The 12,209-nt window shown below is 43.0% G+C and overlaps 1 protein-coding gene across 1 annotated transcript in view; it reads left to right on the top strand.

The window, feature by feature from the left end:
- Nucleotides 1-12,209, top strand: part of frmpd3 (FERM and PDZ domain containing 3) — a 103,731-nt gene that overhangs the window by 48,276 nt on the left and 43,246 nt on the right. Inside the window, exons 3-4 of the mRNA XM_079502277.1 lie at nt 8,913-9,006; nt 10,438-10,592. Coding sequence (XP_079358403.1) covers nt 8,966-9,006; nt 10,438-10,592 — 196 coding nt within the window. The 5' untranslated portion in view covers nt 8,913-8,965. The remainder of the gene's footprint in view (nt 1-8,912; nt 9,007-10,437; nt 10,593-12,209) is intronic.

Genomic DNA, 12,209 nt, shown 5'->3' with positions numbered 1-12,209 from the left:
TTATATATTATAATAAAGGTACCAATGTTAAACCTTGCTGGACTGTCTGACTTGCATCATTCTGTCCCAACGGCGGCATCCTGCCTATTGACCGGACACGACAGAGCGACCACATCAAACAAGAGGTGGACGCTGGCAAATACTGCGGCATGGTCATGCTGGACCTCCAAAAGGCTTTTGACACCGTGAACCACTCCATACTGGTTAACAAGCTAAAAGCAATTGGTTTCGATAGCACATCAGCGAGCTGGATGCAATCCTACCTGGAGGGGAGAGAACAGATGGTGGAAGTGAACGGAACACTGTCCCCCCCCCTCCCAGTGAGCTGTGGCATTCCACAAGGAAGCATACTAGGGTCTCTACTGTTCCTAATATATGTAAACGACATGACTTCAGCTTGTGACTGCAACTTGTTCCTGTTCGCAGATGACTCGGCACTGCTGGTCTCGGACAAGGACAAACTGCAGGTTGAAAATGCCCTCAGCTCTGAACTCGGTAGAATCTGCACCTGGCTCGCTGATAACAAACTATCTTTACACCTGGGAAAAACTGAATCCATTCTCTTTGGATCTAATAGTAATCTCAGCAAGGCAAATGGCTTCTTGGTTAGAGTGGGTGACAATGTTATCACACGTAAAGATGAAATTACCTACCTAGGTTCCATCCTGGAGGCTAATCTTTCCGGTGATAAAATGGCCACCAACGTAATCAAAAAAGTCAACCAAAGAACAAGATTCCTTTACAGGATCTCCTCACTGGTCGACAAAAACACCTTGAAGACCTTAACAGGAGCCCTTGTACAAGGCTTCTTTGACTATGCATGCACCTCCTGGTACCACAGCACCTCAAAGGCCCTTAAAACTAGGCTCCAGACCTCCCAAAACAAACTGGTCAGGCTCCTACTTGGCCTCACCCCCCGAACCCACCTCACCCCTGCCCACTTTGACAGACTGGCATGGCTTAGGGTCGGCGACAGAGTACAGCATCTTGCGATGGGTCTGGTCCACAAGATTCGATACTCCACCAAGATACCCATGTACCTGTGTAGATACTTCCTTAATGTTAACGAAGTCCACACCCACAGCACCAGAGGGAGTGCAACGAACCATGTTCAACCCAGATTCGGCACAAACAAGGGACTAAATTATTTTCGCTCCTATGCCACCAAAATGTGGAACGCCCTACCAACAGTCATTAAGACATGCGAATCCCTTGACTCCTTCAAAACCGCTCTCAAAGGGCACCTACGGATGGCTGCAATTCGAAACTGGCCCCCGTAAAATCTGAATCCCCCCCCACCGCCCCCCCTTTTCCCCTCACTGTATATGTTTCTTTTCCCTTTTTACCTCCATTATGATGAATTCCTGTACTGTTCTTTGTCTATATAGAAGTGTCTATTTGTACGTCTCTAAATGTTTTGATGAATTGAACATGGTGGACCCTGTTGTAAACAAGTGTAATGCTTAATTGGGTCGTCCACTCACAGTTAACAGCCTTTGTATTGAGTTTGTGCTTGAAATGTACTGTAATTCTGCAAACTGTTAATACAATTTTCAATCAATCAATCAAAGTGGAAGTGGCTTATAAAGCCCTCAAGAGCGAGTCTGTGCCGATCTAGACTCGATTGCCTTGTGCAGCCCTGCTCTGTGTCCGCATGGAAACCGCGACCTACAAATGTAAGAACCACCACAAATAAATGATAAATAAACTCCTCCTAAACAATCTTCATCTGATGCAGAATAGACAATGCTCCAACTGATGTTCACAAGGGCTCTTTATTTACCCCACCGTGAAAAAACTATAAATGAAACCACACAAACAAAACAACTTTTAACACAATGATTTATAAACACCATGGATGTATATGACATGTCATTTTTGACAGTCACGCTGTATTTCCTTTTTCCATATTAATGAAATCCACGTCACAAACATAACTGTACAAACAAAATAACAGGTAACACAATTGCGTGATGGTAACCATGGCAACGAATTGTGTCTGTTTCCTGTTTCTGCACAAGGAGGGCGAGTGTATTTCCAAACAGTTTTTTATACCCAGCACCCTAATCAAGGGAACTTGATTCAGCTGGAGGGGCACTTTCTGACGAGGGAACCTCCTGAGAGCACTTCAAGTCAAGGGACTGGTTTCAGAAAGGGCCTTGGGCTTCCATGCGTGGCAGGCGTCTCTTCCTGGTTTCCGCCAGATTCCCGGAAGCGCTTAATTTTCCTCATAGACTTTTCATAAAATATTTATTTAAAGACGTTTACGCCGCTGACAAAGCCAACTCGAGTTGTAACAAATCATGACAATAAACACAATGTTTTGGGCCGATTAAATAATTAGAAAGAAGAAAAAAAGGCAGGTTCTCATGATGATTTTTGTTTTGTTTTTCTTCTTACAAATTTTTTGATTGGCCCAAAACATTGTGTTTATTGTCATGATTTGTCACAACTCGAGTTGGCTTTGTCTGTAGCGTAAACGTCTTTAAATTAATAAATACTTTTTGAAAAGTCTATGAGGAAAATGAACAGGGAATTATTTTCCGCGTCTCTCGTTGTCATGAAAGGGGGCGGGACTGCGACGCTCTATAGGACAGACAGACAGACAGACAGACAGACAGACAGACAGACAGACAGACAGACAGACAGACAGACAGACAGACATCGGTTATAATAGGATTAGTATTATTTTAAAAGCATCTTAAAATAGAGAACATATAGCAGAATTGTTATTATTTTTACCTTCATCCATTTGTTTCTTGTTTGGATATTTTTGTATTATGCTCTGTGTTCTCTTTTTGATGCTGTGCAGCATACAAATTAGGTCAGCCTTGGGTTGTTTTTAAACGCGCTTTCATTTTCCATTTCATTTTATTTGGACAAATTACATTGGACAAGCCAGATGCATTGTTTGAGCGTAATAGCACGAGTGCTAATTTTCTACACCTAGCTGACATCTGCCCACAGGAGGCTTTTCTAAATAGAATAACAGTAATCTAAAAACCAATCAAAATAACCAGTCAGAATGTACTGTATTCATGTGAGCACTGTTGATTTGATTTTAACCATAGTCCTCTGTTAAACACATCACCATCAGACTCTAGTTTTAGAACGGTGGGCAAAGAGTTCCAGAGTCATTCCACAGCTTTGTAGCCAAGGCCTTGTAGCCAAGGCAGACGGTCCAAATGTGTTCTTGACTTGACTTGACAATACGTATATCTCTGCTGTCGGGAAGAAACCACCTAAGTCCAAAAACATTCATTTTTCAGGAAATGGAAAAACTAATTATAATTTTCTTCGAATCCAGCTCAAGTGGAGATAGAAGGTTCTCTCCGTCATTTTCCATCATTGATATTAAAGAACAGCTGACAATGGATCTCCAAGCTCACACAATGCATCGCAACGCGTGAAAGAACGCCCCGATGCTTCATGACACTGCTTATATAGGCCTACAATAATAAGCAGGACTTTAAATATTACAATAACTTTTGCAAAGAGGAATTTGCGGAGTTGCAATTTCATTAAACTAGCGAGAGAAGTGTGTTTATTTTCCGTCCGAGTCTGACTGCAGCAGCAGCTTTGTGGCATGCAGGGGAGAGGGCGGAGGAGTTCACAGACAGTGGAACAGAGGAAAACTGGACCCGGTCCAAAACGGACAGAGGATAATTGGAATTAATCTCTAGACCCGTACTGGACCCGATGCTCATTTGTGGTCATTTCACCGTGGCATTCAGACTAGCCGGCCACCCCAGCCGAGCCGGGGGGCATGAGTTAGTCTGACATCCCGTAAATCCGATGGCCAGTTAAGACACATACGTGGCCGGTTACAATATGACCACAAACCACACAGAACAGGTTCCAACCTGCAAGTTCCCGGTGACTTTTGTTTCCCCTCGTTAAAACCTCCATGGTGTTCAGCAGTGCATTGTCCTTGAGATTGACAGCGTTTCAATCGTCTGTAAGCGTTAAATGTGGCTCATTCAATATGCGAGATTTTGGAACGTAATTACAACCCATACCTCATTACACAGTAAAACTGAAGGTTAAAGAGTTTAACAAAATATCCGACCTGTGCCCGAGGGACAATCCATATTTTTCACCCGACCCGACATGGTTCTGGGTTCGGGGCTCGAGTTTTCGGTTCCGGGCAGACCCGTGCTATAGCCTCTACTTTCCACCACTGCCAGGGGCAACCCCTGGGATATACGGGGACAATGCTGGACTTCACCTCCCTGCTGCCTGTGGGCATACAGTAACAACAGTCACGGGTCACCCAACAGTGACACAGACACTCTCCATCCTATCTCTCCATCATCATCATTCTCATCCAGCCGCCGTCGCTCTGCTCCGTCCACCCCAAGGCCAACAACATGCCAGCGAGAGCCTTCTGTCGCCATGGCAACGAGCAGGCCTGCCACGATGTCCTTGGGGAAGAGGTGCTTGACAGAATTTCTCCTCCGCCGCCGCCGCTGTCTCTCTCTCTCTCTCTGTCTCTCTCTCACTCTCACTCTCTCTATCAGTATAAAGGTTGGCCGTGAAGCTGAAAGCATGTTTCTCTGTGGAGATGTGGGGACGTGTTGTAGTGTCATGGCTGTTATTTGGGCCCCCATTTAACCTCGTATTCAGTTCTATCATACCTATTTTCTCCACCTCAGGTTGTTTTGTTTATTTTTATTTTTTTAGATTGCAACTGAGTGAGTGCATCACAATCCTCACCCATTCATCTACATGTGACATGATGAGACACATACAGTAGACGAGACAAGTTTTCTTGTCTGCAGACTGCAACCATATGTTCGTATTACACACTGTCTACCTGGGGTTCCTGTTTTATTTAGTTTCTTCTTGAAAAGAGCCTCTGTCGTCAGTATAGTATCCTACAGCTGTGTTCTATCTCTCTCCCTCCCTTCCTGTTTGTCCTTGCTGTTTATTTATGGATGCTTCCTCCGTGACTCATGCAACGAGTGTCGAATATTAACCAAGTTAATAGAGGCCCCATTTTGGGGTGGACGTTTGGCGAAAATAGCCTATCTATAGCCTATTTAAAATAGCCTATCTATAGCCTATTTCCGGTGAAGACATTTTGTGTAGAGCAGCGATTCCCAACAAATCGGCTGAACCTGTGTCTAGGTGAGACATGACCTCTGACCTCATGTCAGATCCTGTGTCTAGGTGAGACATGACCTCTGACCTCATGTCAGATCCTGTGTCTAGGTGAGACATGACCTTTGGCACGATCTAAATGTCTCAATAGAAGTGCAGGGAGACATAATAGAACTACCACAATTGTATATGTTGTATCAACATACCATACAGATTTGACAAAATTACGTTTTACATTAACAAAACATATAGTGATGCTTTAAATTATATTAACATTGCTATATAAACTGCTTATACACAGTGTACAACTATTCTTATAAGCACTCATAATGACACACTACACAGCCATTATAAAATGCATCACGTGTTGATTGATTATGTATTTTTTATGATTGGTCAATTCAATATACAATTATACAGTACTAGTGTTATGAGCAAAGTTAGAGGGTATGCGCGTGACATCATCATCATCATAAGTTATGCGGGAAGAGAACGCTATACTGAGTGGCAAAAAACTACTTTCTGGCCTTGACAGCTCATATCAAACAGAAAACTCTGATCAACGTTAAACAATGTTAAACTCACTTTGCCACTCACTTTGCCACTCGATTTGCCACTCACTTTATGCATGTGCATACCCTCACATATTGTGAATTATATGCAATTTAGACATGTGATGCGTAGCAAATATTAAAGGTGGAGTGCCACAATTTCCCCCCCAGTTTTTCATGTGTTTAAACTAACGTATACTTAACTGGTGGGTGTGTCCACATAAAACATAATTTTAACAAATACTGTACACTTTTTTTGAAAAAGTTCTTCCTCCTTATATTATAATAATACCTGATGATCATGTTTTAGGGTGGGAAAAAATCACGGCACTCTATCTTTAATATTGTGTTTATGTCAGCTTATAATGTAATAGTCATATTGATTTTCAGATTGCCTGATATTTCACACAGTAGTAAAAATCCCCCCGTGTTGATTTAGTGGACAGTAGTAACAATAACAGTAGCTCTCGCAGATCTGATGGAATGTGTAAAAGACAGAGGATGTTTAAAGTCTCCTGGCTGCGGCTCGGCTGACTGATGGCGAGCAGATGAGAGGCTAAGGAGACGCTCTCCTTAGCGGGGCTATATTTATGCTAGTCTCCTTGCTGAGGTCACAAATCGTGGCTTCGTCACCGCAGAGCCCGGAGGATCATTGACATTCAAAGCGCCAACGCGGCGGCGCCATCACACAGCATGCAGGCAGTGGTGGAAAGTAACTAAGTACATGTACTCAAGTACTGTACTTAAGTACAATTTAGAGGTATTTGTACTTTACTTGAGTATTTCCAATTTCCAATACTTTTACTTCTACTCGTTATTTTGTGGATTTTGATTAAACACTTCAGCCCTATATTCATTTCGGGCCATTTGAAAATAGCTGATCTACAAGCTTACAATGTGCCACGAAGTGACACATTGTGAGCTTGTAGATCGGCTTTTTTCAAAATACTTTTTTTAGACATTTGAAAACTTGAAATGGGACATTCTGCATAGTGAGTAGCCTACTTTTACTTTTGGTACACCTTTGTACTTCTACTCAAGTACATTTTGATTATGGGACTTTAGCTTGTAACAGAGTATTTCTGCATTGCAGTATTGGTACTTTTTCTGAAGAAAAAAATGGCAGTAGTTTTCCCACCACTGGGGATCATTGACATTCACAGCGGCAGCGCGGCAGCGTGGCTGCACAGCATGCAGGCGTGATGGACGGCCGAGTCACAGAGACTCCATGATGATGATGCAACAGAATGGCTGACTCCTTCCAGCTAGTGGAGGGTGGGAGGGTGGGAGGGAGGGAGGGAGAGCGACGACTAAAGGACGGTGTTAACCACTCGAACTCGGGCGTTCCTGTTCTGGGGGGGACATTCGCTAAAAATGATCAGCTTGTAGAGGTTTGGTGTAGACGGAAACATATACAGTTGCAACTCTGTTTCACCGAGGGGTGCACCAACTAAATGATTTAATAGATTGTAAATTGTATATATATATATATATATATATCAATTTAGTGCTTAAATAGGGCTCAAGTGGTTAATCAGACTCAAAATGTGTTCATGGTGATACCTTGATATACAGTATAAAACGTGCTTCTCCATTATTTGATGAACAAAAAGTAATGGAATATGAAAAAAGTGAAAGAGAAGTGTTGCCAGAATTCCCATGGAGAATGAAAGGCAGAATAATCAGCTCCTCATTCGCCTGCATGTAATCTTCTTCACAAGCATGAAGCAGCTGGCGTGGCGTCATCCGTCACCACATGGCGCCTTTCAAACAGACAGGTGATCTTTCGCCAGTTGGCGGAATATTGAATGCTGAAATCGCTAATGCGCTAATCTTTTTAAATGATTAGCGTTAATTGAAATTCGAAGCGCACGTTAACGGGTGGCTGGTCAAAAAGAAAGCTTTCTGTCGTTCATCTCACACAATGCATCCACACCCCACGACAGCAAGCTGAGATCACATGGTGGTGGTGGTGCGTCACTGTCTCCGCCAGGCCAAAGGCTCTCTGGTCTCTCTCTCTCTCTCTCTCTGTGTGTGTGTGTGTGTGTGTGTGTGTGTGTGTGTGTGTGTCACACGTCCAAGTTTTTGCTGGTCATACTAAGAATCACCTGACGTTGATTCCCTTCCCCTATTGGCTCATTCTAGGACAGTATGTGTGTAGTCAGAAGTCATGCTCCTCCGTGTTGACACCTGTGGTGCAAGCTGACAGCCGTGACGTGGAATGTAACCAAATGTACCTATTTGTTTATAGACTATAAGATTTAAGTTAATGCGAAGGAATTTACTGTGCGTCATATGAGTTCCAGATGATACAATTGAACCTATAACTCGATTATCTGTTTGTACCACAGTCAGTCAGTCAGTCTGTCTGTCTGTCTGTCTGTCTGTCTGTCTGTCTGTCTGTCTGTCTGTCTGTCTGTCTGTCTGTCTGTCTGTCTGTCTCTCTCTCTCTCTCTCTCTCTCTCTCTCTCTCTCTCTCTGCCACAGGATTCATTCCATGCAAGCGTGTGTCAATAAGAATGTGTGTTTCAGCATTACCATTGTCCTGCCTGCCAGGCTTCAGAAGCATTATGTGTGGATCTGTAGAACACGTGTGTGCGTGCGTGCGTGCATGCGTGCGCATTGTGTACGTGGCTGTTTTGCAAGTTAATGGACTTGTGCAGCACAGAGTGGTAGTGATGCTGTAACATGGTTGTAATGATGCTGTAGTGAGGTTGTGGAATAATGGGTCACAATAGAAACTTGTCCCTTGGGCTTTTTGTTTTTTGCTTTTTAGCATTACAGTTGACTGTACTTCCTGTGATGTTAATTAGCGTCTAATAGTGTGTTAGTAAAGTATTCAATCAATCAATCAAGTGTGCTGAGGTTGTAGGGGGTGCATTTTAGGCTGCTCCTTCAGATCACACGGCCGGTGAACTGTTGTTTGTGAGTGAGAATTTGAGAGTCCCAGCCTATAAATATTTCACGACAAATCTGAACTTCATAAAGGGCAGAACAACAATTTCAGAACAGAAAGATGTCTGGGAGTGCAGTCCATGAAATTAAATTTTACAATAATTGCAATGTCCCGTCTCTGTGCGGTGGGGCCATCGCGGTGGGGGCTATGTGCTCAGACTACGAGTTCATAAAACAGAAAATGAATGAAATTCCGAAACCCCTGACAGCTGAGTACTTTTATTTATTTTTTATTTTTTTGTTTGCGGCAAGATGGACTGTCAGATGTCTTTTGCTAATATTGCTTCTCTTCTCGTCCCTCAGGTGAATGACCAATCAAAGAGACCCTGTCCCATGCTCCTCCCTCCTCTCAGGGGATGGCCACGGTCCAGGATGGACACACAAACGCATGTGACAGGTATACTCACCTCCATATGGACACACAAACGCATGTGACAGGTATACTCACCTCCATATGGACACACAAACGCATGTGACAGGTATACTCACCTCCATATGGACACACAAACGCATGTGACAGGTATACTCACCTCCATATGGACACACAAACGCATGTGACAGGTATACTCACCTCCATATATGGACACACAAACGCATGTGACAGGTATACTCACCTGATAAACAAACAGTGCATGGTGCAAAAAGTAACTACGTAAATTTACCCAAGTACTTATAGGCCTACAGTGAGGTATTTTTTACTTGAATATTTCCAATTTGCTGTACTTTCACTTATACTCAACTACATCTCAGAGGCAAATATTTTACTCCACTACAATTATTTTGAAAACTTTAGTTACTATAGTTACTTTGTAGATTTTGATTATTATTACAAAACATAGGGGCCGATGTGCAGGTTGGTTCCTTGCATGGTTTCCCCCGGCATCAGTGTGTGAATGTGTGTGCGAATGGGTGAATGTAATGCATAATCTCTGTAAAGCGCCTTGGTTAAAGGCTCTAAATGCACCATTTACCATTTACCAACATACATTAACCATTCCAGCCCCATATACATTTCAGCCATTTGAAAATAGACATTCTGTATAATGAGTACTATACTGTATCTACTCTATTTTACTCAAGAACATTTAGTATTCCGGACTTTTTTACTTGTAACAGAGTATTTCTACATTACAATATTGATAATTTTACTTAAGTAAAAGCTGTACTTTTTTCCACCACTGGTGATAAATATATGTCATTCTCCACAAATGTAACTTCCCTATATACCATGGTACTGGAAAATAACAATGGCCACATGCCATGACAGGACAATCACAGCTTTATTTCTGATTGTCCGAGATGTGTCATATGGTGGTACATCTATTCTTAGTTCATAGGGCACAGCAGTGGCGGCCATTTTGTGGTGCCACAATAAATAGAGAATAGAGAAATATTTAGTTATTTTAAACAATCCATGCCACCTGTTACAATAGAAACGCTGGCCAGGTGCCAGAGATAGGGGACAAATGAAAGAATAAATAACCGTGGGCGCATCCATGTGCATCGCGTGCACTTCAGATTAAAAAAAATTAAAATATTCTTTTTGCACTCCCCCATGTCGTGTGGTTAGGTCCTCAACGTAGGACTGCCAGGGCTTGTTGAGGGGATTCCAGGAGGTCCCGAGCTAAATTGTTGAGAGTCAGGGAGATGTTTGAGAACTTACATATCACCATGCTCTGTTTCAGCTGTTTCATTTTCGGTTTCTTGTGTGTTTCTTGTCGTGTGTGTGTGTGTGTGTGTGTGTGTGTGTGTGTGTGTGTGTGTGTGTGTGTGTGTGTGTGTGCGTGTGCGTGTGCGTGTGCGTGTGCGCGTGTGCGTGTGTGTGCAGCTGTGCGATGTTAGAAGAGGGCCAGGATGATATGGACAGTGGTAGCCTGACTCCTGGCTCAAGTCGACAGGTCACCATCCAGAGGCACCCCAGCCAAGGCTTTGGCTTCATCGCAGGCAGCCAGTGTCCTGTCATCGTACGCTCCGTTTCCACTGGTTAGTGTGTGTGTGTGTGTGTGTGTGTGTGTGTGTGTGTGTGTGTGTGTGTGTGTGTGTGTGTGTGTGTGTGTGTGTGTGTGTGTGCGTGCGTGCGTGCGTGCGTTCCGTGCGTTCCGTGCAATGCATAAAATATAATTAATTAGTTGATCATTTGTTAAAACTGCATAACATGTGTCTGATATAAAATAACTCAAAGCACAGCAAGATAAAAATGGTGACAACAGTCCATGATTATTTTATGACAAAGGGAAGAATGGTGTTTTCATAGGTAGTCTGAAAAAAGGGAGAGTTTTAACACCCAGATCGCCCGGGGTTATTTAATCCATTAAATCATAGCGCCTGGCGATTTATAGTAGCGGAGCACTTTTACCGACGAACCGGATGTTATCCCGGATGTGGCTGTAGCAGCTAGATGTAGCCAAAACACTTATGATTAAAGGTATGATTAAATCTACCGTGACAATACTTTGAATTACTTTTAAAGCTCTACATGGGCTGGCCCCGCTGTATATTGTCGACCTATTGCCTCCTAAGACCAATGTCAGACCTCTCAGGTCCTCCAACAAAGGTCTTCTAGAAATACCCGCATCCAAGCTGAAAACAAAGGGTGAGGTGACCGGGCATTCGCTGTGGTAGCTCCTACCCTATGGAATGCCTTGCCTCTGGCATTGAAAAATGCTGAGTCAGTTGACGGTTTTAAGAGACTCCTAAAGACTAATTTATTCTGTAAATCTTTCTCCCATGTACCTTTGACCTGATTCATTTTCATAGTCCTCTGTCTTTGTTCTGCCTTGTTTGGTTTTTGTTCTGCTCATTGCACTACTGTATTATATTGTCACAACTGTGTGATATGTTCCGTGTGTTTTAACCTGCTTCTATTGTTTATACTGTCAATTGTTCAGCACCTTGTAACTTTGTTTCGAAAGGTGCTTTATAAATAAAATGTACTTACTTACTTACTAATTGAAAGGACGGTGAACTTTGTCCTGGGCGGTCGGGGTGTTAAAAGTGTCCAGAAAAAAGCGTCTAGTCTAGAAAGGGGCAAACAGAAGGGTAAAAACTGAAAAAGTGTAATCACCCTTTTGCTTCAACCGGGTTTGCAGGACCCTCAGAAGCATTAGCTAGGTGGGCAGATTAGCTCTGGCATATACTCATGTAAGGTGGTGCTAGTCCATTCATGTTTTTTCAAATAATACAACTTTAAAATGAGTCCTAAGTCTGACTGGGAGCCAATGAAGGAACCCCAGTCCTAGCGGCAGCATTCTGGACAAGCTGCAAACAGTTTTAAAAAACAGTGTTGCCATGTCTGCTTATTATAAGCGACTTTGGGAGTTATGGTCCCTCGAAAATGCAATGCTGGTGGACGCGAAAGTGGACCGCTACAGGAGCGAAGATAGATGGGTTTTTAGAAAATCCTCTAATGTGGGAATGGACAGGAGCTGTGTTTTTGCAACCACGTGATTTCCTTGTTCCAGGTTTCAATGAGACTCAAACGGTGAATCATAGGTTAGCGAAGAGCGCCATCTAGTGTACAATCTAAAAACACAACACATTCCATGCCAACAGCTGGTTGGCAGGGAATGAGTAGGAGGGCATGGGAGAAGCGAGCAGGTT

The sequence above is a fragment of the Electrona antarctica genome, assembly GCF_951216825.1.
Source record: "Electrona antarctica genome assembly, chromosome: 1".
NCBI classification, from domain to species: Eukaryota; Metazoa; Chordata; class Actinopteri; order Myctophiformes; family Myctophidae; genus Electrona; species Electrona antarctica.
This window is presented reverse-complemented; position numbering and strand designations above follow the sequence as displayed.